Raw genomic sequence first — 27,843 nt, 5'->3', positions numbered from 1 at the left:
CATGATGGGGATAATGCTGGCATGCACTTCTTTAAGCAAAGGTTATCTCTGTAGTTATAGATATGAAGCCAGGATAAAGATAATCACCTCCTCACTAAGTATACAGAAAATCCTTCTTCCAACTTCCACCTTTCCTTTCTGCCACCACTTTCTCTCTTTGACCACGTAGAGATGGATTTAAACTACATTCATTCAACCATGGAGAAAAGTAGAAATGTTTTACACAAGTAAGATTAAACAATAAAATGGCCAGTGGGAGTATAAATTTGTATATCCTCTTAATAGGGTAATTTGGCAATAGATATTCAAATGTTAAATGTCCGTACCATTTGATTCAGCAATATCTCATCCAAGAATTCATCCTGCAGATGTGCCTATACACGTATGGAATGGCCGCGAGGACAGGAGCATTCATTGCAAATGAAAGAATTGGAAAAAAAAAAATGTTGGGGATGATTAAACCATGAACTGGTTAAATAAATTATGGTGTAATCCATAAAATTGAATACTATATAACTTTTTTAAAGGCCGAGGAAAGTGTATATGCATTGAAATGGTTACTTTCTATAATTTGTTGTCAAGTCAAAAGAGCAAGGTATAAGAGCATGTCTGGTGTATATAAAAAAATTGCTATGGGCTCACCAAACCCATTTCATTTTTGTCCTGGTCAGACACCTGACTTCATTTCCTTGTAGTCAGGTAGGGCCATATGACAGAGATCTGGCCAAATAAATATGGACAAAAGTAATATAAATTATTTCCAAGCCTGGTCCCTAAAAACCCCTTAGATCGTCCATGCTCTATTCCTTTCTTTGTTAGTTCATCATAAAGAGCATTTGGCAGAGGTCCCAAATCCCTAGGGACTGGCAGAGCCACTAGATTAAAGGAAGTTGGGATGATTAATTGCTACTGGAGAAGACTAGTACTCCCTTTACTGGCCCAAAGGCCACACTGGATTGGGACATGAGCAAGAAGTAAACCATTATTGCCTTAAATCATGGAGATTTGGGGGTAGCTGGTTAAAGCATTTTGCTTATTCAAGGGGATGCAAAAAAGGGGATGCAGAATATTTACATACATATATATGCATACACACACATAAACTATTGGTTGTCTCCACTGAGACTAGGAAAGAGAAGCTGCCTTAGAGGTCACCCAATCTCGGGGTCTGCAATCTCTGCCAATCCTGGGGCTGCGTGGAGGGGGCAGATTGATGGGAAATGGGGACAACTGCTCTGGCATCTGTCCTGGATCTGCCCTCTCGTTTCTGCCTGAGCAGTTTTGGTTTTTTACACACTGTGAAGCAGGGTCAGATTTTCTTTGAATGTAGCGTTCTGCTACTAAAAAATGTTTGAAGCCCTGACCTAATACTGTCCCCCAGAAAGTTCAAGAAACATGTGGAAGGCCAATGGGCCAGTGAGAGGCAGCAGTGAGCTTAAAAATCCTAAACCACAGTTGTTTCTCTTTTATGACATTCATATTGTTAATTTTGCTTCAAATGTCTTAAATGATGTCTCAGAATTAAAATCTCTCCCTCCACCCCTCCCTGGAGGTAACTAATACCCTGAAGTTAGAAAGTGTTTTTCTTTCCATGAGTATGTTCATGTACTTAACATATATGTGTCTGTAAGCAATAATTAATATTATTTTTACTATAGAATATTATATGTAATCAGTGTATTTTAAAATTTTACAGGGGCGCCTGGGTGGCTCAGTCAGTTAAGCGTCCGACTTCAACTCAGGTCACAATCTCGCAGTCCGTGAGTTCGAGCCCCGCGTCGGGCTCTGGGCTGATGGCTCAGAGCCTGGAGCCTGCTTCAGATTCTGTATCTCCCTCTCTCTCTGCCCCTCCCCCATTCATACTCTGTCTGTCTCTGTCTCAAAAATAAATAAACGTTAAAAAAATTTTTTTTTTAATTTTACAGAAACTTAATATACATATAACTAGCATATTACATTTGGTGTATTTTAAAATTTTATAGAAATTTAACCATAAATATTCTTTTGTATTCTTTTTACATTCAATATTATTTTTAAAGATTTATCTATATTATTAATACATGTGGATTTTGTCCAGTCACTTAAACTGCTGTATAGTGTTCTATTGAATAAATATATCATCGTTTTTCCCTTCTCTAACAAGAGTTAGGGCAATTAAATTGTTTCTTATTTTTTGCTATTACTAAAAATAATGCAATGAATATTCTTGTACTTAAGTGCACACATGTGAAAGATTCTCTACAAGTGGAAAATACCTACAAATGGACTGGATGATAAAGTGTATAAATCTTCAACTTTTAACACGTATTGGCAAATACTTTAAAGTGGTTATACCAATTTACATTCCCACGTAAGAGTATAAAAGTTTTTTCCTGCATTCTAGTAAACACTTAGTATTGACAAATTTCTAATTTTTGCTATTTGGATAAGTATGAGCTGTTATCACATTATCGTTTACTTTGCATTTCCCTTTACTAATGAAATGAGCATAATTTTCTTGTTTATTGACCTTCTGTGATACCTCTTTAGTGAATTGTTGATCATATCTTTTACCCAGTATGATTTTTTCTTGCTGATTAGTTCATCATACAATTTTGTTGTTATTTTGTTTTGGTTACTTATAGTTCAAATATATTCTTCTGTTATCTCCTTAAACTTTTCACCTTTGTCTTTTAACTGTGTTTATTGGGGTCTTTTTCAAGGAGAAATTTTTAATTTTAATGTAGCAAAATTTACTCCATTTTTACCTGTGATTTCTGCTTTTGGTAACTTATTTTTTAAAAAAATCTTTCCCTGTCCTAATGTCATATATTTTCTCCTAAAGTTTAATAATTGGCTGTTAATAATTAAGTCTTCAATGCATCCCAAGTTTATTTATTATATGATGTGAAATAGGAATCCACTTTTATTTTCTTCTTTATGGATAACTAATCATCTCGGGACTATGCATAGGTGTTTGGTAGTTCATCCTTTTCTCACTGATTTTGGTTGGCTTTCTGTCCAGTGCTTTTCAAAGATCCATAAGACATTCATTCTAATAAATACTTGATATCTATTATCCAATAGCTTATTTAATAGTTGAAATATAAGAACAGCTTTATACACATAGGTATTCACTGAAGCATTATTTACAGTAGTGAAAATTTAGAAGCAATTCAAAAATCAAGCACATTTACTTCCATTACCCTGAATTTTTAAAAGCCTGAGGAAAGTGTTAGGTTATGATAATAAATAAAGCAAGTTAACAAAGTTTTAGAAACCATCTGACTTAAACCACATAGGAAAAAATGTATGTAAAAATACTGGATAGAAAACTATTTAGCAAAATTTACAGTGGCTGCATAATGTTGTAGGATTATTTGGATTTTCCTTAAGGAAAAAAAAACACCTTTACAGTCGTAACCAAATGAACATCTTATAAAGTTATCATTTAGAATTATGAACATTTGAAATAGACCTGAACCTTTAAAAATATTAAGGGATAATAAAAGGTGATAAATAATATATAAAAGAAAATTAAGAACTGACCCAGATTTGTTAGGATTTTCAGGGGGATAAAATATCTCAAAGGGCCTAATAGAGAATCAGGCAAATGAGCAATAAGTGCTCATTAAATAGTTAACCCATATGATGTCCAAATTTATTGAGTTATTTTCATTCTTTTCAAAACTTACTGGAAGGATAAGAATAGTTCCCTCCCATATAATACATAATATGAATGTTTAAAAATGGTGGACCACTGAAATATAAGCATTCTGCAATGCAATTTGTAGAAGCAGAACTAAATTACAGAGAAATGGCAAAAGGAGAACTTTTAATAGAAGAGAATTTTAATAATCATAAATTATAATTGACAAATTATGAGACTATTATACCACAAAACTACATTCACTTTTGAAGTAAGTAAAATTCTAGAAGTTAGAAATACACTATGAACATTACGCATGCAAAAATGACAGATATAAACACTGGTATTTCTCTTTTTTTAAAATGTTATTTATTTATTTATTTATTCATTCATTCATTCATTCATTCATTCAGTGCATGAGCAGGGGAGGGGCAGAGAGAGAGGGTGAGAGAGAGAGAATCCCAGGCAGGCTCCATGCTACCAGAGTTGGGGCTGATGCAGGGCTCGATGTGGGACTCAAACTCAATAAACTGTGAGATCATGACCTGAGCTGAAATCAAGCATGGGATGCTTAACCAACTGAGCCACTCAGGTGCTTCGATGCTGGTATTTCATTGGAAGTAGGTAATGTCTACAACTCCAGGCAAAATTAGGTGGAAAATTGGGAACAAAACATTTTTATAATTCTAAATATTTAACTTAGCAGCAGGGAGTTTTGCAAAGAACATTGAACTCTGAGTCCTAAAAACAGTTCTGCAACAGATCAATCTTGATCAAGTCACATAAGCTTTCAGAACCTCAGTTTCCTACTATGAAGCATGGGGGCAAAACCTGTCCACCTCATGGAATAACACTGAGATTGAAATAACAATAAGAAAAGCAAATCAACTCCTTGGAAGAGGTAATGCATGGTCATTATAATTTAGGCAGGGCTAAAGTTCAGAGTCTGCTTTCCTCATAGACTGGTTCATTTATCACTTATTAGTCCTAATAATTAATAATAAAAATAACAACTCACATTTCCATAATGCCATTACAGGTTGAGAAAGTGCCTTCATACCTAGTATCTCATTTTTTTTCTTCACAGCAACCCTTTGAAAGTATGGTGAACACCCCATTTTTTACAGAGGTGAAAACAAGTCTCAGAGAGTTAGTTAAGTAACTTATCCAAAGTCATATACCTTGTAAGTAGCAAGACTGACTCAAATCCTACTTTCTAATAATGAGTCCATTGTTTTACTGATAACAATGCTGACAACAAAACTAATAGTTATTATACTTTGAATACTTACTATGAGCCAAGCATTATTCTTTTTTTTAGTTGAAGTATAGTAGATGCAATATTACATTAGTTTCAGGTGTACAACATAGTGACTGGACAACTCTATACACTATGCTGTGCTCACTACCAGTGTAGCTACCATCTGTCACCATACAACACTACGACAATTTCTTTGACTATATTCCCTACGCTGTACCTTTCATCCCAATGACTTACTCATTCCATAACTGGAAGCCTGTACCTCCCACTCCCTTTCACCAATTTTTCCCAGCTCCCCACTAACCTCCCCTCTGGCAACCATCAATTTTTCACTATATTTATGGATCTGTTTCTACATGTTTATTTGTTCATTAGCTTTGTTTTTTAGATTTCACATAAAAGTGGAATATGGTATTTGTTTTTTTTGTCTGACTTATTTCACTTAGCATATACCCTCTAGATCCATTTATGTTGTCATGAATAGCAAGATCTCACTCTTTTTATGGCTGAGTAGTATTCCATCCTATCTCTATAGATACCACATCACATCTTCATCCATTCATCTATCAACGAACACTTAGATTGCTTCCATATCTTAGCTATTATAAATAATGCTGCAATGAATATATGGATGCATATACCTTTGTGAATTAGTGTTTTTGTTTTATTTGGGTAAATATCCACCAATGTAATTACTGGATCATATGGTATTTCTGTTTTTAATTTTTTGAGGAACCTCCATACTATTTTCCACAGCAGTTGTACCAATTTACATTCCCACCAACAGTGTATGAGGGTTGCTTTTTCTCCACATCCTTGCCAACACTTGCTATTTCTTGTCTTTTTGATTCTGGCAACTATAAGGTGATTATCTCCTGGTGGTTTTGGTCTGCATTTCCCTGATGATTAGTGATATTGAGCATGTTTTCATGTGTCTGTTAGTCATTCATATGTCTTCTTTGGAAAAATTGTCTATTCAAGTCTACTACCCATTTGTTCATTAGGTTATTGGGTTTTTGGTGTTGAGTTGTATAAGTTCTTTACATATTTTGGATATTAACCACTTATCACATATATCATTCGCAAATACCTTCTTCCACCCAGTAGATTGCTTTTAAATTTTGTTGACTGTTTTCTTCAAAGTGCAAAAGCTTTTTATTTTGGTGTAGGTCCTAATAGTTGATCTTTGCTTTAATTTCCCTTACCTGAAGAGACATATCTAGAAAAATGTTGCTAAGGCTAATGTCAAAGAGATTACTGTCTATATTTTCTTCTAGTAGTTTTATGGTTTCAGGTCTCACACTTAGGTCTTTAATCCATTTAAAAAATTTTGTATATAGTGTAAGAAAATGGTCCAGTTTCAGTCTTTTGCAGGTAGCTGGCCAATTTCCCCAGCACCATTTACTGAAGAGACTGTCTTCCTCATTGCCTGTTCCTGCCTACTTTGTCATGGATTAATTGACCATTTAACTGTGGATTTATTTCTGGGCTCTCTATTCTGTTCTATTGATCTATGTGTCTATTTTTGTGCCAGAACCACATTGTTTTAATTATTATAGCTTTGTAGTATACCCTGAAATCTGAAATTATGATACCTACAGCTTAGTTCTTCCTTCTCAAGACTGCTTTGACTATTCAGGATCTTTTGTGGTTCCATAAAAATTACAGAATTATTTGTTATAATTTTGTGAAAAATGCTGTTGGTATTTTGGTAGGAATTTCATTGAATCTGTAGATTGTTTTGGGTAGCATGGGCATTTTAACAGTATTACTTCTGCCAATCCATGAGCATAGTATGTCTTTCCATTTGTTTGTGTCATCTTCAATTTTTTTCATCAATGTTCTATAGTTTTCAGAGTACAGGTCTTTTACCTCCTTGGTTAAGTTTATTCCTAGATAATTTATTCTTCTTGGTGCAAATGTAAATTTTTTTCTTAATTTCTCTTTATGCTACATTTTTTGTGTATAGAAATGCAGAAGATTTCTGTATATTAATTTTGTATCCTGCAACTTTACTGAATTCATTTATTACTTCTAATAGATTTTTGGTGGAATCTTTAGGGTTTTCTATGTACAGTATCTTGTCATCTACAAACAGTGACAGTTTTACTTCTTCCTTATATATTTGGATGCCTTTTATTTCTTTTTCTTATCTGATTGTTGTGGCTAGGATTTCCAGCACTATTTTGAATAAGATTGGCAAGTGTGGACATCCTGGTCTTTTTCCTGATCTTCGAGGAAAAGTTCCACATTTTTGATTATTGAGTATGATGTGGCTTTGTCATATATGACCTTTATTATGTTGAGATATGTTTCCTCTAATCCTAACCTTGTTAAAAGTTTTTTAATCATTAATCGATATTGTACTTTGTCAAATGCTTTTTTGGCATCTATTGAAATGATCATATAATTTTTATCCTTCATTTTGTTTATGTGGTGTATCACGTAGATTTATTTGAAAATATTAAGCCATCCATGCATCCCCAGAATAAATCCCACTTGATCATTATGAATAATCCTTTTAACGTATTGTTGAATTCATTTTGCTAATATTTTGTTGAGGATTTTACATATATGTTCATTAGGGATATTGGCCTGTAGTTTTCTTTTTTCTGTAGTATCTTTAACCAGGCACTATTCTAAGTGCTTTACATGTACTTTCTTGTTTGCAACTCACAATGACCCTATAGAGTGGTTAGGATTGTCCCATTTTATAAATAGGTAAGTTGAAGCATAGGGACATTAGTTATCTCACCCAACGTCACACACTGGTAAGTGGCATTTAAACCAAGTAACATGGCTCTAGAAGCTACTCTCTTAACTACAATATTCCATTTACCATCCTCCTAGATTCAGGTTACCCATTCCACGGTTGGATATGTCCTCATTAGCTGCAAATACATAAAGCCTACTTAGGTTTTCTAGATTATTGCCATAGCACCTAGTCACAGATGATCAGAAAGTCTCATATGGTTCTCCATAAGATTCTTTTTAAAAAAAATTTTTTAATTTTTATTTATTTTTGAGAGCGAGAAGGAGACACAGGATCCAAAGCAGGCTCCAGGCTCTGAGGGGTCAGCACAGAGCCTGACGCAGGGCTCGAACCCATGATCAGTAAATTCATGACCTGAGCCGAAGTTGGACACTCAAGAGACTGAACCACCCACCCAGGCGCCCCTGTTTCTGCCTAAGATTCTTAATACATAAACTTACCTCTGTTACCTCTCTGACTCTTTACTAAGGTAACCATTCATTCTGGTTTGACCAGAACACTTCCAGGTAATGCCTGTTGTCCTGGCCTAATTACTCATTGTGCCCCCACTTCACTCTCAAAAGTTTCAGTTTGAAAGATAAATTATGGTTTCCTACTCCTGATCCCAGATGCCCAGATTCCTGGCCTTTTCACAAACTACACATAACTTGGATTGCCTGCTGGTCCCTTCTGGGCCTGTTCTTCATTGTGTTGGTTGCCTATCTCCCCAACTAGCTGTGACACTGACATGACAGTGGAACTCCATTCTAAGACTGACTTGATAACAGCAGGGGGAGGAAAAATAATAGGTGGGTGTGAGAAGGACCTGGTATTCCATCTCAAGTATTCATTCCTTAGTACCCAGGTGAGAATTACAAAAGAAAAGATATCCAACACAACTGAAAATTTACACATCAAGATTGATTCTTCCCACCCCTGGAACTGATCCTAATCTTGGCCAATCTTTATTTATAGGCAAAAGAAATTATGCTTTTTAATCCTCTGAATACATAGGAGCATTGCAGTCTCACAGAGTTTTCATTTTTGCCCTATAATTTTTCTCAGTGTGAATAATCTTTTTAGGCCTTTGCTTTAAAGTGTGTTTAAAGCTTCCCTATCACAAGACCTCACCAGGGAACAACTGGCCTGGCGAAGCCAGACAGGAAAGGGCTGAGTCAGCAAGGACCAGTCGTAGTAGGCATGCTTGAGAAGGTATGGGGAGAGGTGGAGGCGCTGAAATCAGCAGAAAGTAGATGCCAAACAGCTTGATTTAAAATTAAAATAATGTGTTTCTCAAATGGTGCATTCATCTTAAAAATGGTGTATTAAAAAACAACATTAAACTTCCTCCATCATGCCCACCTCAAACTTCATCCCAAGGAGGAAACCCATGCCTGCCCATCAAGGGAAGATGCTAAGAAAGCAGAGCAATATTTACAGCATGCCTAACACTAAATTTTTTTTCATTTTTGAAAAGCAACCCTATGAAGTGGGTATCACTAATCCCTGTTGGTTTTTTAAGAATTTTTTTTTATTAGAGAGAGAGAGAGAACACGAGTAGGGGAGAAGGATGGAGGGAGAGAGAGAGAGAAAGAGAGGGAGAGAATATCCTAAGTAGACTCCAAGCTCAGCATGGAGCCTGATGCAGGAATCGATCCCATGACCCTGGAATCATGACCTGAGCCAAAATCAAGATTCAGGCACTCAACTGACAGAGCCACCCAGGTGCCCCATTAATCCCTGTTTTATAGATTTTGTAGATAAACAAAAATATGAGAAGTTAACTTGTCCAAGGTTTCAATGCTGCAAGTGGCAGAGATAAGATTCAGCCTAATAGCAAAACCATAATGGACTGAATATTTGTGTTTCCTCAAAATTCATATGTTGAAATTCAACCCCCAAGTAGTTGGTTTTAAGAGGTGTGGACTTCAGGGGGCACATGGGTGGTTCAGTCAGTTGAGCATCCAACTTCAGCTCAGGTCATGATCTTACAGTTTGTGGGTTCAAGTCCCGCATCAGGCCTGTGCCGATGGCTCGTAGCCTGGAGCCTGCTTTAGATTCTGTGTCTCCCTCTCTGCCCCTCCCCCACTTGTCCCCTGTCTCTCAAAAATAAAAAAGAGAGGAGCCAAGATGGCAGAACAGCATGGAAGTTTTTTGTGTGTCTCGCACCCATGAAATACAGACAGACCAACACTAAACCATCCTACACACCTAGAAAACTGATTGGAGGATTAACACAACAATCTGCACAACCTGAACCACAGAATTCAGCAGGTACGTGGCGTGGAGAGGTTAATTTGGGGAGCGAGAAGCCACAGAGGGTAGGGAGCCACTTTTGCAGGTGGAGAGAGGACATAGACTGGGGAGGGGGAGAGAATATGGGAAAAGTACCCCTCCCTCAAAGCAGCTGGAGAGAAAGAGGAAAATTGGAAACAGCCACAGAGACTAAACTAAAAAGGGAGAAAGGAGGAGAAAGGAGAAGGTTTAAATTCCATTAAGACTGTAAACAAGGGGGGCACAGGGTCACCCAACTTTGCAGCTTGATGCCTGGCGGTGCTCTGGTGGGAAGGGCGAATCCCCAGGAACAGAGTGGGGTCCGGGAGGTTCTCAGGCCACAAGGGGAAAAGCGGTTCCACTGCTGGAAGGACATTTGGTAGAGACTGTTGAAGCCACCTGGTCCCAGCAGACCCCAGAAAATGGCCACATTCGCTGCTGCTGGAACAAGGTCGTTAAGGGTGAAGCCTGGTGCCAGATGTGTGTTGCGATTTTCCATAATCCCTGAAATGCTGCTGCTACACTATCTCGTGAACTTTTCCTGGGTCGGCTGGCACCTGGCTGCAGTCTCAGGGCACCGGCAGCAGCAGGGTCCAGCAAGCGTTCCTGGGTGCAGCTGACATTCGGCCATTGCTCGGTGAGATCCTCCCACAGAGGGGCAGAATGGGTCAGAGCCGCAGTACTTCAGAAGTAAGGGGCCAGGGAAAAGAGATGCATCTGAGACAAAACTCAGGAGAGAGGTACTGCGTGGGGCACGGAGAGCGAAAAAGCAGGGAGTGGACGAAAAGCTGAAGACAGAAAACGGGTGCGCGATTGCTGATCCAGGAGATCAGACTGGGTAGCCAGGTGGCGCCATTTTCACCGCTCCCACGCATGCGGATATGCACCTACCATGCACTGCAGCAATCCACCCCAATAGGCTAGCAGCGTCATCTAGTGGAGAGCGGAGGCGTTACACTGAGCCCTGCCCAACAGGGCCAACTTCCACTTCAAAACACAAGTCACCGCCTACTTAGTTTATGGACTATAAAGCACCAGATAGACTGACTTCTAGGGGAAAACGAAGTAATTTCAGTCCTACTTCAATCTGTTAGCAGGTCAGTCTATTCAATTTTCTTTCTTTTCTTTTCTCTTTTACCTTTCTTTTCTTTTTCTTGAATACAGAAAGAGAAATAATTCATTTTATCTTTATTTAAAATGATAATTCATTTTTCATATTTATTTCCAATTTTTATTAAAACTATTTTTCTTTAATTTTTATTACTGTATTTTGTACTTCTGTGTAATTTTTTTCAAATTCTATTTTACTTCCACCATTTTATTTTAGTCTACATCAGTGTATTCACCTTTTCAAATTTTCAATTTCCTTTTTCTCATTCCTCTTTTTTGTTTCTTTTCTTTTTCTTAAATGCAGAAAGAGAAAAACTTCATTTTTACTTTCAATTTCTATTAAAAATAGTTTTCTTTAATATTATTACTATATTTTTTGCTTTTATGTAAATGTATTCAAATTCTATTTTACTACCACCATTTTATTTTAGTGTACTACAACGTATTCACTTTTTCAAATATTCAAACGATTTCCTTTTTTTTTCTTTTTTTAATCTTTATTCTTTTTGATTTCTTTTTCTTGAATACATAAAAATAAAAATTCATATTTATTTTTAACTTTTATTAAAAATAGTTTTCTTTAATTTTTTCCTATTATATTCTTTACTTTTGTGTAAATTTTTTCAAATTCTATTTTATTCCCATCATCTCATTTTAGTCTACTTCAGTGTATTCATTTTTTCAAATTATCAAACGATTTAATTTTTTTTTCCTTCCCCCCCTTTTTTTCTCTAATCTGTCAAGCCACTTTCAACGCCCAGACCAACACACCTAGGATCTAGCATCATTTATTCTATTTGTGTGTGTTTAATTTTTTAAATTTAATAATTTTTTAATTTTGATTTTTTTTAATTTCAGTTTTTCTACCTCATTAATTCCTTTTCTCCCTTCAAAATGACAAAATGAAGGAATTTACCCCTAAAGAAAGAGCACAAATAAATTACAGCCAGGGATTTAACCAACACAGATACAAGCAAGATGTCTGAACCAGAATTCAGAATTGCGATAATAAGAATACTAGCTGGAGTCGAAAATAGATTAGAATTCCTGTCTGCAGACATAAAAGAAGTAAAAAATAGCCAGAATGAAATTAAAAATGTTATAACGGAGCTGCAATCATGGATGGATGCCACGGCGGCAAAGATGGATGAGGCAGAACAGAGAATTAGCGATATAGAGGACAAACTTACAGAGAATAATGAAGCAGAAAAAAAGAGGGAGATGAGGCAAAAGAGCACAACTTAAGAATTAGAGAAATCAGTGACTCATTAAAAAGGAACAACATCAGAATCATAGGGGTCCCAGAAGAGGAAGAGAGAGAAATAGGGGTAGAAGGGGTGAACAAATCATAGCGGAAAAATGTCCTAACAAGGGGAAAGACACAGACATCAAAATCCAGGAAGCACAGAGGACCCCCATTAGGTTCAACAAAAAACAACCATCAACAAGGCATATCATAGTCAAATTCACAAAATACTCAGGCAAGGAGAGAATCATGAAAGCAGCAAGGGAAAAAAAAGTCCCTAACCTACAAGGGAAGACAGATCAGGTTTGCAGCAGACCTAACCACAGAAACTTGGCAGGCCATAAAGGAGAGGCAGGATATATTCAGTGTGCTGAATCAGAAAAATATGCAGCCAAGAATTCTTTATCCAGCAAGGCTGTCATTCAAAATAGAAGGAGAGATAAAATGTTTCCCAATCAGAAATTAAAGGAGTTTGTGACCACTGAACCAGCCCTGCAAGAAATTTTAAGGGGGGTCTCTCTGAGGGGAGAAAAGATGAAAAAATACATACATACATACATACATACATACATACCAAAAGCAACAAAGATTAGAAAGGACCAGAGAACACCACCAGAAACTCCAACTCTACAAGCATCATAAAGGCAAAAAATTCATATCTTTCAGTACTCACTGTAAACATCAATGGACTCAATGCTTCAATCAAAAGACATAGGGTAACAGAATGGATAAGAAAACAAGATCCATCTATATTCTGTTTACAAGAGACCCACTTGAGACCTAAAGACACCTTCAGATTGAAAATAAGGGGATGGAGAACCATCTATCATGCTAATGGTCAACAAAAGAAAGCCAGAGTAGCAATACTTAGAGCAGACAATCTAGACTTTAAAATAAAGACTGTATCAAGAGATGCAGAAGGGAATTATATCATAATCAAGGGGTCTATCCACCAAGAAGACCTAACAATTGGAAACATTTAGGAGCCAAATCTGGCAGCACCCAAATATAAAAATCAATTAATCACAAACATAAAGAAACTCATTGATAGTAATACCATAATAGTAGGAGACTTCAACAACCCACTCACAGCAATGGACAGATCATCTAATCAACAAATTAACAAGGAAACAATGGCTGTGAATGACACACTGGACCAGAGGGACTTAACAGATATATTCAGAACATTTCATCCTAAAGCAGCAGAATATACATTCTTCTCCAGTGAACATGGAACATTCTCCAGAATAGACCACATACTGGGATACAAAGCAGCCCTCGGCAAGTACAAAATGATCGAGATCATACTGTGCATATTTTCAGACCACAACACTGTGAAACTCAAAATCAACCACAAGAAAAAATTTGGAAAGGTAACAAATACTTGGAGACTGAAGAACATCCTACTAAAGAATGAATGGGCTAACCAAGAAGTTAAAGAGGCAATTAAAAAGTATATGGAAGTCAATGAAAATGATAACACCACAGCCCAAAACTTTGGGATGCAGCAAAGGCGGTCATAAGAGGAAAGTATATAGCAATCCAGGCCTTCCCAAAGAAGGAAGAAAGATCTCAGATATACAACCTAACCTTACGCCTTAAAGAGCTGGAAAAAGAACAGCAAATACAACCCCAAACCAGCAGAAGACAGGAAAAAATAAAGATTAGAGCATAAATTAATGCTACCAAAACCAAAAAAACAGTAGAACAGATCAATGAAACCTGAAGCTGGTTCTTAGAAAGAATTAACAAAATTGATAAACCACTAGCCAGTTTGATCCAAAAGAAAAAGGAAAGGACCCAAATAAATAAAATCAAGAGTGAAAGAGGAGAGATCACAACCAACACAACAGAAATGAAAACAATAATAAGAGAATAGTATGCCAATAAAATGGGCAGTCTGGAAGAAATGGACAAATTCCTAGAAACATATACACTACCAAAACTGAAACAAGAAGAAATAGAAAATTTGAACAGACCCATAACCAATAAGGAAATCGAATTAGTAATCAAAAAGCTCCCAAAAATCAAGAGTCCAGGGCCAGATGGCTTTCCAGGGGAATTCCACCAAACATTTAAAGAAGAGTTAACACCTATTCTCTTGAAGCTGTTCCAAAAAATAAAAATGGAAGGAAAACTTCCAAACTCTTTCTATGAAGTCACCATTACCCTGATTCCAAAACCAGAGATCCCACTAAAAAGGAGAACTATAGACCAATTTCCCTGATGGACATGGATGCAAAATCCTCAAAAAGATATTAGCCAACTGGCTCCAACAATACATTACAAAAATTATTCACCATGACCAAGTGGGATTTATACCTGGGATGCAGGGCTGGTTCAATATCTGCAAAACAATTAACGTGATCCATCACATCAATAAAAGAAAGGACGAGAACCATATGATCCTCTCAATAGATGCAGAGAAAGCATTTGATAAAATACAGCATCGTTTCTTGATAAAAACCCTCAAGAAAGTAGGGATAGAGGGAGCATACCTCAAGATCATAAAAGCCATTGATGAACAACCCAACACCAATATCATCCTCAATGGGGAAAAAATGAGAGCTTTCCCCTAAGGTCAGTAAAAAGACAGGGATGTCCACTCTTGCCACTGTTATTCAACATAGTATTGGAAGTCGTAGCCTCTGCAATCAGGCAACACAAAGAAATAAAAGGCATCCAAATCAGCCAGGAGGAGGTCAAACTTTCACTCTTTGCAGGTGACATGATACTCTATATGGAAAACCCAAAAGATTCCACCAAAAGAACTGCTAGAACTGATTCATGAATTCAGCAAAGTTGCAGGATATAAAATCAATGCACAGAAATAGGTTGCATTCCTATACACCAACACTGAAGCAACAGAAAGAGAAATCAAGGAATCGATCCCATTTACAGTTGCTCAAAAACCCATAAAATACCTAGGAATAAATCTAACCAAAGATGTGAAAAATCTATATGCTGAAAACTATAGAAAGCTTATGAAAGAAACTGAAGAAGACAAAAAAGAGTGGAAAAAAATTCCATGCTCCTGGATAGGAAGAACACATATTGTTAAAATGTCGATACTACCCAAAGCAATCTACATATTCAATGCAATCCCTATCAAAATAACACCAGCATTCTTCACAGAGCTAGAACAAATAATGCGAAAATTTGTATGGAACCAGGAAAGTCCCCAAATAGCCAAAGCAATCTTGAAAAAGAAAACCAAAGCGGGAGGCATCACAATTCTGGACTTCAAGCTATACTACAAAGCTGTAATCATCAAGACACTATGGTACTGGCACAAGAACAGACACTCAGATCAATGGAACAGAATAGAGAACCTGGAAATGGACCCACAAACATATGGCCAACTAATCTTTGACAAAGCAGGAAAGAATATCCAATGGAATAAACATAGTGTCTTCAGCAAGTGGTGCTGGGAAAACTGGACAGCGACATGCAGAAGAATGAACCTGGACCACTTACTTACAAAAATAAATTCAAAATGGATGAAAGACCTAAATGTAAGACAGGAAGCCATCAAAATCCTCGAGGAGAAAGCAGGCAAAAACCTCTTTGATCTTGGCTGCAGCAACTTCTTACTCAACACGTCTCCGGAGGCAAGGGAAACAAAAGCAAAAATGAACTACTGGGACCTCAACAAAATAAAAAGCTTCTGCACAGTGAAGGAAACAATCAGGAAAACTAAAAGGCAACCAACAGAATGGGAGAAGATATTTGCAAATGATGTATCAGATAAAGGGTTAGTAATCCAAAATCTATAAAGAACTTATCAAACTCAACACCCAAAAAACAAATTATCCAGTGAAGAAATGGGCAAAGACATGAATAGACACTTCTCCAAAGAAGACACCCAGATGGCCAACCGACACGCGAAAAAATGCTCAACATCACTCATCATCAGGGAAACACAAATCCAAACCACCATGAGATACCACCTTACACCTGTCTGAATGGCTAACATTAACAACTCAGGCAACAACAGATGTTGGCAAGGATGTGGAGAAAGAGGATCTCTTTTGCATTGTTGGTGGGAATGCAAGCTGGTGCAGCCACTCTGGAAAACAGTATGGAGGTTCCTCAAAAAACTAAAAATAGAAGTACCCTATGACCCAGCAATTGCACTAGTAAGCATTTATCCACGGGATACAGGTGTGCTGTTTTGAAGGGACACATGCACCCCCATGTTTATAGCAGCACTATCAACAATAGCCAAAGTATGGAAAGAGCCCAGATGTCCATCAATGGATGAATGGATAAAGAAGAGGTGGCATATATATACAATGGAGTATTACTTGGCAATCAAAAAGAATGAAATCTTGCCATTTGCAACTACGTGGATGGAACTGGAGGGTATTATGCTAAGTGAAATAATGACTTCACTCATATGAGGACGTTAAAAGACAAAACAGATGAACATAAGGGAAGGGAAACAAAAATAATATAAAAACAGGGAGGGGGACAAAACAGAAGAGACTCATAAATATGGAGAACTGAGGGTTACTGGAGGGGTTGTGGGAGGGAGGGATGGGCTCATTGGGTAAGGGGCACTAATGAACCTAGTCCTGAAATCATTGTTGCACCATATGCTAATGAATTTGGATGTAAATTTAAAAATGAATAAATAAATAAATAAATAAAATAAAGAAAAAAATAATTAAAAAAAAAGAGGTGGGGCCTTCAGGGGTGATTAAGTCATGAAGGTAGAACCCTTGTGAATGGGATTAATGCCCTTACAAAAGAGATACAAGAGAGTTTTCAATTTCTACCATGTAAGGACCCAATGGAACGACAGCCATGTAGGAAACAAAAAGCTTGCCCTCACCAAACACAGAATCTGCTGGTGCCTCAATTTTAGAGTTCCCAGACTTTAGAACTGTGAGAAAACAAATTTATTGTTTAAGTCCCCCAGGCTATAGCATTTTTGTTACAGCTGCCCAGGCAGACTAAGACAAAAAATCTTATGCACTTCCCTATATCACTTTGAAAGCCGTCAGAGTTTAAGCTGACAATATAAAGCTCAAATAGTAGAATTTTGTGACAATCACCTTGTGGGAAAGGACTTTTTGGTGAGGTAAAAAATGAGGTGTTTGGATATTTCCAATTCTCCTAAAAATGAAATTATATAGGAATATATTCAATGGTGTGCTGGTAAACCATCTCTATGGATGAAAAAAAAAAAAAAGCCCATAAGCCTTGACAATTTCTGTCATGTAAACAAATATTCCTACCATGGCCCATTTCAATCTACAAATGTTTGAGCAACTGGCATATAAAATACTTGGATATTTAATAAATAATCAGCTCTCAAAATCCAGGACAACCCTACTCTAGTACTCTACTGTGTCATTTTATTTCAGCTATATGTTAACTCTTTAAGTACCATTCTTGAGCACATCTATATAAGATCCTAGCCTATGGGAAGTATAGGAAATCAGGATATGCTCCCCCTACTTGCCCCCTCCTTCAGAAGAAAAGTCCTTTGACCGTAAGAATTATTTTGTACTGATTATTTTGAAGAGAAGCTCTGAAGCTCTGAAGACAGACTAGAAGTTATCCTTTTGTAAGGAAAATTTACACTAAGGAAATCTCCATTTGTAAGGAAGCCTGTCTCCTTCTTAGTACCAAGAAGAGAAGTATGACTCTAACTCATAAGAAATGTATCAATGGAGAAGGCATAGACTTAAATCTGCATAACAACCTTACTCTTGTTTATATTAATTTTCCTGGTCACCTTCTTAAAACTTGCCTTCTTTCTTCTTTTTTTTTTTTTTTTCCAAAAATGGCACTTTAGCCTGAATTCTAAGCCCTAAGTGTCCCTAGTCAAGAACTTAGACAAATAGAAGAAAAGATTTTTTCTTCCCCTATGTGGGTCAGTATGTTGGATACTGGGATTCTCCTTCAGTGAAGGACTTGTCCCTGCTGCTAGAAGTGCTGTCAGCCCCTCCAGGGATTGTCAAGACTGCAAAAAGCCACCTCATCCAAGGTCAGCCCTTTTTCAGTGTAGCCCATATCCAAAGATAGAATGATTTGGTATTTTAGAGCCCAGGCCATCTCAGTCCAACTGGGTATAAGGCTGAAGAGCCATCCTAACTCCAGAGCTTCCCATGGGGTTAGCTAAACTTGTTGGGCTTGCATCATAGCTTAACTTCTCCCTTGGCCCACTCAGGCTTATTTATTTTTCCATTCATAAGGTGTTGATCTCAAGGGCATTTAACCATCCCACTTATAAACTCCACCTCAGAGTCTACTTCTTTGGGAACCCAATGTGCAACAGTGAGAAATAAAGGTGAAGATCACCTAAACATGCTGGACATTTTTGCTCCACACACCCTCACCTGAGGCAGACCTCCCTAAATCAGACAGTGTCCAGTTAGTCTTGTAATCAGAAATGGGAGCAGCTGAGACCCCTGACTCTTGCTTAAATAGCAACAGGAGACAAGCCATTTAAATGCAGAGTTTCCTTATGGTTCCCATCCTTCTTGATGGTTTCCACCCCTCCTGTGCTGACAGATGTAGTTCCTACCCTCAGACTGTATAAGCCACTAATGAGCAGCTTCTTACGGACCTTAGGGAAAAAAAAACAGGAAATACAGTGGGATGGAACCTTATTTAACTACTCACTAGAGGCCAGAGATGATAAGTGTGCATTCTTTCCACAGTTTAATGTTTTAAAAGGAACAAAGCAAAGGGGGAAAGAATTGGAAGATCCATTTTAAGTTTTATCTACTCAGCCTAAAAGTCTGATGGGAAATCTCTCTTTCTCCCTCCCTCCCTCCCCTCTTTATCCTGTGCCCAGCCTCCTTTTCTCTGTCTCCCTCCATTCCAACTTGATTATTTGAAGATGAGATTTGTAACAATTCCACCATTTGAGTAACAAACAACCAATCAGAGAGCCCTGGTTCTTCACTCTGAGAGGAAATCCATGACAGATATTGGGTGTAAAATGGCTAGCAAGTAGGACAGTGCAGAGTAGAATGAAAAATAGCCATTGACCACAGGAGAATGATACATTATTATCTCATCGACTCAGGACACACAAAGCATCTACCACGTGCCAGGCATCCTGCCTTGAACTGGGAATACAGTATAACCACAGATAGGCCTTGTCCCTGCCCTCTTAGAGTTTTATAGTCTAGTGAAGAGATAGACATCAATGTAAACATCACATATATAAATATTAATTTATAACTCAGCTAAGATACTAGTGGGAGAACAATAGGTGGAACTATGAAACAAAAGAATTGGATACTGGTGTAAAACAGCATGGAGTCACTTAGAGTGAGGACAAGTATTTCCACAAAGCTGGTCAATCCCTAAGAACACCCTTATCTCAGGCCAAGAGCCCAATGTATATAGTGATGCTGATGAGACTTGTAATATAGTATTTAAGAGTTCAGAAAATAGCAGAATTTTTGAAGAAAGATATCCAAAACAGCTAAAATAAAAAAAATTAATAAAATATGACCTAATATCTCTAAGTTGCAGTGTGCATATGCTAGCGAGTGAACAAGATGATCCCTTTGGGTGTGAAAAGAACCTTTCATATTTTATTTTTATCGCATCCTTTTAAAAGTTCTAATTTGAGGGGCACCTGGATGGCTCAGTCAGTTAAGCGTCCAACTTCAACACAGGCCATGATCTTGCGGTTCATGAATTCAAGCCCCATGTCGGGCTCTGCACTGACAGCTCAGAGCCTGAAGCCTGCTTCGGATTCTGTGTCTCCCTCTCTCTCTGCCGTTCTGCCACTTGCACTCTTATCTCTCAAAAAACAAACATTAAAAAAATTAATAAAATCACTTTAAAAAATAAAAAATAGAAGTTCTAATTTGATACTGCTTTATAATGTACATAATATGTTGGTATAGTAATAATGTACATAATATATTACTACTTGCATTTCATATGTATAAATAGGCATATATTAGATACATACACTCAAGAGTGTTTTACTGATGGGGTACACAATCAAAAGTTTTGAAAACAGTGTTTTAAAAGTACTTAGCAGTTAGCTGGTACATAATAATAATAATTAATATTTACCAAGAATTTACTACATGCCTGGCATATTAGCCTTTTATATGAATAATTTCATTTATCCCTCATAATAACATTTTGAGGTTGGAACTAGTATTGCCTCACTTGATAAAACTAATGCACTGAGGGTTAGGTTACATGCTGAAGATCACCCAGCTGATTAAAGGTAGACATGGTGTTTGAACCCAGGTATTCTGAGTGGAGTGGGATTCTAACTATGATATTGTGTGGCCTTATACATGCCAGATTCCTAACACATTATGTGTTGATGCTTAAAACAATAATATTTTGGAGTTTTTTGGGAAGGTTACTTAGGAATATTTTGGAAATGACACATAATAAATACAGGGCTCATCAATAAGTACAGAAAATAGTATCAAATAACAAGTTATGAGTCATATTTTTTAAATATCAGTGTCTCATGGAAGGTAATTCACCATGATCTTTAACTGAGTAGGATAGAGAAATGGGGAGGAGAGCTTCAAAGCCCCCAGCCACCCACTCTACCCCAAAACAGTGTGAAAACCTGTCCTTTAGTACCTAAGTGGGTAGCAGCTACTCAGCATCCCAAAGGATTGGTCTAGGGCATGTTCTGCTATGCTAGCTACCATAGCTCCTAGAAGATGTGTCTGTGCTACCACTGTAAGTCATTTCTGGCACTAGACAAATAGATGCTCAGATGGATGAAACCCTGGATTTCTTTTCACGGCCAAAGCTGCAGAGGCCCAAGGACTACTATCATGTCCTTGGTGACTTAAGATGGCCCAAAACCAGCCAAAGGTCAGAAGGCAGAGATGATTGGGAGATGAGTGGGGATCCCAATTGTTTCTTCCCATTGTTGTCTGGAATATTTTCTAGGGCTTGAAGCCAGAAATTTGAGAAGCCGTTGACTTCTAGACACTCACCTCTTACCAAATTTTATCATATTAGAAAGAACACTAACCCCAGTGATAAAGATACCCATACACTTTCACATAAATGCTTTCTTTTCACAACTAGGACTGAGTGTGAGACTTTGTTCTCGAATCACATGGCACTCCAAGAGCTCACTGGCACCAACAGCCTTTACATTATTTTGAGTAGCTAGGATTTTTAAGAGATAAAATTGAACAGCTATTTGGAATGTACCCCCTGTCTCCAAATAAATGTTTCAGTGGTTAGTTTCCTCAGAACATAAGTCCTGAGTGGGGCGCCTGGGTGGCTCAGTTGGTTAAGCATCTGTCTCTTGATTTCAGCTCAGGTCATGATCTCATGGTTCACGAGTTTGAGCCCCACTTCAGGCTCTGTGCTGACACTGTGGAGCCTGCTTGGGATTCTCTCTCTCCCCCTCTCTCTCTGCCCCTCCCATATTCATGCTTGTTCTCTCTGTCTCTCTCTGTCCCTGCCTCTGTCTCTCTCTCTCAAAAATAAATAAATTAAAAAAAATAATACTTAAAAAAAAGAACATAAAGAACGTAAGTGCTGAGTGATGATTTGACAAGAAGAAAAAAGTCCTCTATCTAGAGGTCAGAAGAGTTCCTGAGTGCCTTATCCATAGCCCTGTATCAGAAATCTAAGCTATATTCCAGGTGGCAAGGGCTTACCCCAAACTCTCCCAAACATATCTGGTAAGGAATGCTGTCTAGGATACTTCTTAATCCTGCAATTTGGGGTGTTCTCAGATACAAAGTGTAGTAAAACAACTCCTTGGTGTTTAGGTTCTGCGTTCTAAAGGGAAGCCTGGCTAGAGTGCCATGCAGAGCCTGCCAGGCTTCCTGTTAATTCTGCATTTTGTTCATTTTCACTCCCCATCCCAAGTTGATGTCTCTTTTCTCCTCCACCCTTCTTTACCCCAACAAATAGAATTTTTCCAAGATTTTTGGTATAGACAAAATGGTCTTGAATATTGATGAAAAATATAGCAAAGGCCCGGTAAGGGAAAACATGACTTACAGAAAGCTAAGGCATTTAATGTTATTTAGTTTTGCCCCCTGCTTTGAAATTCTCTTCTTCCAGATCTCTGCATGGCTCACTCCCAACTTCATTCAGATCTTAGCTCCAACTTCACCTCCTCAGTGAGGCCTTCCCTGCAGGACACACTTAAATATACTTCACTCCCCATCCTCTTATTTTGCTAACTTTTCTACATAGCACATGTCTCTACCTGACATTACATTATAAATGATTGTGCTAAACTGTCCTTTGTCTATCTCTACCCTGGAATCTAGGCTCCATGAAAGCAAGGCCTGGCATATGATGAGTCCAACAAATAAATATTTGTTCAATGACTAAATGAATGAAGAAAATCTATTCAATTACTAAATTAAAACCAAATGAAACTAATCCTCAGGGAAATATAAACCAAAACTACAATGAGATACCATGTCCTACCTGTTAGAAAAACTATTATCAATAAGACAAGATATAAGTGTTGGTGAGAAATGTGAAGAAAAGGAATACTTGTGCACTGTTGGTGGGAATGTAAACTGGTGCAGCCACTATGAAAAATAGTATGGAGGTTCCTCAAAAAAATTAAAATTAGAAATACCAAATGGTCCAGCAATCCACCTCAGGGTATTTACCAACAGAATTGAAATTATGAGACTGACTCAGGACCAGAATTGAAATTAAGATCCCCACAAGATATCTGCCCTCTCATGTTCATGACAGTATTATTTACAATATTATTATTTATAATTATTTACAAGAGCTAAGATATGAAAACAAAGTGTCCATAAATGAATGAATAGATAAAGTAATGTGGTACACACACACACCCACACCCACACCCACACCCACACCCACACACACACACACACACAAATACACACATGGTTATTATTCAGCCATAAAAAAGAAGGAAATCCTGACATTTGCAACAACAGGATTGACCTTGTGGACACCATGCTAAGTGAAATAAGGTAAAAAAAAATACAAATACTGTAATACCTCACTTATTTCAAATCTAAAAAAATGAACTTGGAACAGAACAGATTGGTGGTTGCGAGAGGTGAGAGGTGAAGGGTCAGGGAAATGGGTGAAGGTGGTTACAAGATACAAACTTACAGTTATAAGATAAATAAGTCTTGGGGATTTAATGTACAGCATGGTGACTATAGTTAATAGTATTGGATTGTATATTTGAAAGTTGCTAAAGAAGTAGAACTTAAAAGTTTTATCACACAAAAAAATTATAACTATGTGAAGTAATGGATGGTAACTAAACTTATTGTGATAATCATTTCATAATACCTACATATATCAAATCATTATATATCTTAAACTAACACATTCTTATATGTTGATTATATCTCAATAAAACTAGAAAAAATAAGAATTAAATAAATAAAAATGCTTTCACAGCAAAAAAAAAAAAAAAAAAAAGACAAAAATAAAAACAAACCCAAATGGAAAAATCTTAGAATCTTGAGACATTTCTGAAATCATCTCTCAGGCTAACTTTTTGCAAAGAAAATTGGACAAAGGTGGAAGAAAACAGCTAAAATGAAAAAAAAAAAAACCAACTGCTAAGTTTTTTAATAAAAATAGAGATCTTAACTATCCATCCTTAACTGAGGTTTAGGATGACAGTAGCTAAGTCTATTCCACTCACTGCCAAGTTTGAGAATCCCCCCTGGTACTTCTCATGTTGTATTATCCAAGACTTGTCACGATAGCAAAACATAAATCATGAATCCCTGTTCTCTACAGGATGGAGGAATAATTGATAATATCCTACAAATGTTTCTCCAAACTCCAAGTGCTGATTTATCATGATGCTTGCTTCTCTCAGTGTGCCGAGAACAATTTTAGAGGAGATTTCTTTCCTGTCTTTTCTTATTCTTTCCAAAGTGTCCTAGCATTAACTGGACATATTTATCTCATGGTCCAGTGACTCTTTCTGGTCAAGCTTTTCCTGTTACCAGAAGAGGTCTGTTCTCTGGCCTCTGGAACCAGAATAATCAAGCAAAGAGAAAGACTGGAAAAAACAAAAATCGTTCACAAGTAAATATATAAGAATTAAGAATGAACCACAAAAAGTCTAAATTACCATTAGAAAAAGTTGGACAGTGAGAGTAAAAATAAGACACTGATGTTTTAATGCTGCAAATACAAAATTATTTATAAAAGTCACATGATTAGCTGTTGCTATAAAGGCTTCCTTAAAATATCTCAAAAATATACAGTATTACCAACATAATTGATAATAGCTTCAGTGTGACCTATTTGCAGCCTTGCAATTTTCCTTATTAAAACAACAGAGAGAACTGATTACTCAGCAGGGTAACCTTCTCTAAAATAACTTCCTTGACAAAATGGATAGTGTCACTTGTCACACAGGAAGTGAAGACTTGGCAGAATTTTCTCTGGGTAGTTTCCTTTGACTTTTCACATTACAGTCAACTGATTTACGAATAATAGGAAGTATAAATTTAACTGTGCTGACAACTCTTTGGAAGTGTACTAGATCTGCAAGACCTTTCCAGCCAAATGGTCTTCTGACCCCTCCAACTCAATATGGCAAAAACATAATGTGTTAAATCAATAATAAATTAGTTATGAAATGGATTAATTGATTCATTAATTTTAAACCATACATGTGAAGTTCCCCTAACCTGCTGTTTCCCTTAACTTCTAACTTCCCCATTTCTGCCGTACCACCTCTATGAACCCATAAGACCTAGGTAGCAGAGTAAGCCATTCTCTCTTCTCATGTCCAGTGGGTCCAAATTCTGCAGCATCTTCCTTCCTTGCTTCTCTTCCATTCACCCCTTGATTACCATCCAAGTTTAGGCCTCATTTGTCAGCTTGCTTTCACTCTCTACCCTCTACATGACAGGCAAACTATCCCTTTGATTTTATCAACATAACACCCTTCCACTGACTACAAATAGAGAGTACATTACTCAGCTTAGCATTCAAGGGCTTCTGTAATCAAGCTCTGCCATTATTTCTAACCCTACATTTTATCGGTCTTTCATACACCAACAAATTGAAACTGCTTTTCTTAGAATATTGTCTTTTTTTCCACTTCCATATCATGTTTTTGCCTTTGCTTATAATGACACCCCCACTTCCAAACATTATATACACCACCACTACCAAAGTTAGTTAACTTTTCTTTCTTTGAAAGCTTTCCTATCACCTTAGTAAGAAATAATATTGTTTTTCCCGAGTGCTTGTGGTACTTGGCCTACTCCCTTAATACCAAGCTTTGTGGTATATTTATTCATTTATTCATTTACTGTGTTTTCCCCTGATTTATTAATAAACTCCTTGTGAGCATTCATTACTTTAGAATTGAAACTGATGAGACTCACTCAGTTCACCTGTATTGAAAGAATGAATAAATGAGTGATAGAGAAAGTTCTTTTATAATCTGCTTTTCAAAAGCAAGTTTTAAACTCTCTATTGATATGAAATTCAGAAATTTTTAGTAGATATTTGGTAGTTTAAATATTACATAACAAATTAATATAAAATCATCACGTAAAAGAATATAGGCCTCACTCAGCTAAAACTAGTTAAAGATTATATATATATGAGGGGGGGCGCCCATGAAGAGGGGAGAAGGGCGGGGTGGGGAGAAGGAGAGAGAGAAAGAGAGAGAGAGAGAGAGAGAAAGAGAATCTTAAGCACACTCCAAGCTCAGTGCAGAGCCCAACATGGGGCTCAATCCTATGACCTTGGGATCATGACTTGAGCCACAATCAAGAGTTGGATGCTCAACTGACTGAGCCACCCAGGCACCGCTATGTATTATATATTGATCTTTTCTCCCCAACAAATGTTAAATGAGTGAAAAAAGCATGCACACACATGTCCTTAATCCCTGGCATTTATTAAGCATTCCAACATTATCTTGTAGCAGCAATGATAGCATTGGTGTTAGAGGTAGTGCAGTGGTGACGATACTGGTGGTGGTATTAGAAGTGATAATGGTCATATGATATTTTATGACTTCACTCATATGAGGACTCTAAGATACAAAACAGATGACCATGAGGGAAGGGAAACAAAAAGTAATATAAAAACAGGGAGGGGGACAAAACATAAGAGACTCTTAAATATGAAGAACAAACAGAGGGTTGCTGGAGGGGTTGTGGGGGGGAGATGGGTTAAACTGGTAAGGGGCACTAAGGAATCTATTCCTGAAATCATTGTTGCACTATATGCTAACTTGGATGTAAATTTAAAAAATAAAACAAAAAACAAAACAAAACAAAAAACAGCTGCATCTTAAACTCACCAACTTGTGCACACTAAATACGTATAGCTTTTTGTACGTCAATCAATTGTCAATAAAGTGGTTTAAAAAAAAGAGTGGTAGTGGTAATAGCAGTAAAGACAGTAATAGTAGTGCAATGTAAAGGGCCTCATAGTAGCCAGACACATTAGATACATCATCTCATTTAAACATTAAAACAGCTCTACAAAATAGCTCTAATCTCCTCATTTCACAAATAAGAAAGTTGGAGTTAAAGGAACTTATTAAGGATATATGGAAGATCTATCTGGTGCTGAATTTTTGCGGGTCTTGAAATTTTTCCCCCAGTACTCCATGTTACATCCTTACCAGTCATCCAATGAATGGAATCCTGTTGCTTCTGACAAAAATTGATTGGATAATTGATTGATAATGCATAGTTGTGTGCAGTAGAGAATTCCCAGTAAGAAAGACAGACTATGGATTTTTTATTTTCACTAACTATGCCCCCCGCTAGCATTGGCACATAAGAAACAAATGTGCATTAAAATACGGTCTGGCCATTTATAACAAGGTCCTTTCCACTTAAAGTCATCTAATATGGTAAGTATACCGGTGGATGCCTCTTTCTCCACCAGCAATGAGGGGAGGACTTACTCTGGATACTGAATTGCCTACTGCCAACTTTGGATGCCTGGAGGAACAAATACTAATTATGACAAATAATTCACATAATTTAGACATTAATCTAGGAAATACTTGAGCTATTCAAGGTGAATTAAACTTTTTATATACAGAATTCATAATCCATCCAATTAAAAATCCAAGAAAACCCCAGTGACTTGGACATTTTCTCCAAGTCTTGCCTTAGTTTTTCAAAAGCAAACACTGGAACTGGCTGATGATAAATGAATCAACATGTCAACAATACAGTAACAAAATTTCTGATCAATTACTGGCAATCCTGCTAGAAAAAAAAATTGTTATAGTAACAGGTAACTATCAGCATTTGGGGGGTCAACCTGTTTGGTGAAATAGTGCTGCTAAGAAATGAAGATAAAAATAAGTAGAGAGTGAAGAGATAAATACTTAATTTATGTCCAGGTGCTAACTAGAGGTAAAAATGAAGAGTGTGTTTTAAATAAAACCCTATGCTGCCAACAAAGTCATTTGAATTATTTTTTATTTCAGGGTAGATAATTTTCTATTATCCACATGAATAGAAAGAATCATATGGAAGAGATCATCCAAAACAACAGAAGATTAAGAATATAGTTAAGATGGTGAAGGAGTAAGGGGACCCTAAGTTTGCCTTCAACACAGCTGGATAAATATC

The 27,843-nt window shown here is 37.0% G+C and overlaps 1 protein-coding gene across 21 annotated transcripts in view; it reads right to left on the bottom strand.

The window, feature by feature from the left end:
* SLC9A9 (solute carrier family 9 member A9) overlaps positions 1 to 27,843 on the bottom strand; it is a 763,188-nt gene that overhangs the window by 581,410 nt on the left and 153,935 nt on the right. The window contains exon 1 of one of the 21 annotated variants that reach the window (XM_042998725.1): positions 327 to 391. The exons of the other annotated variants lie outside the window; for them this stretch is intronic. Within the exon in view, the coding sequence (XP_042854659.1) occupies positions 327 to 329 (3 nt within the window). The 5' untranslated portion in view covers positions 330 to 391. Of the gene's footprint in view, positions 1 to 326; positions 392 to 27,843 lie in introns of those variants that run through there. 21 annotated transcript variants of the gene reach the window in all.

The sequence above is a fragment of the Panthera tigris genome, chromosome C2 (assembly GCF_018350195.1).
Source record: "Panthera tigris isolate Pti1 chromosome C2, P.tigris_Pti1_mat1.1, whole genome shotgun sequence".
In the NCBI taxonomy this organism is placed as follows: Eukaryota; Metazoa; Chordata; class Mammalia; order Carnivora; family Felidae; genus Panthera; species Panthera tigris.
The sequence above is the reverse complement of the archived record's forward strand: the minus strand, read 5'-3'. Positions and strand labels throughout refer to the sequence as shown.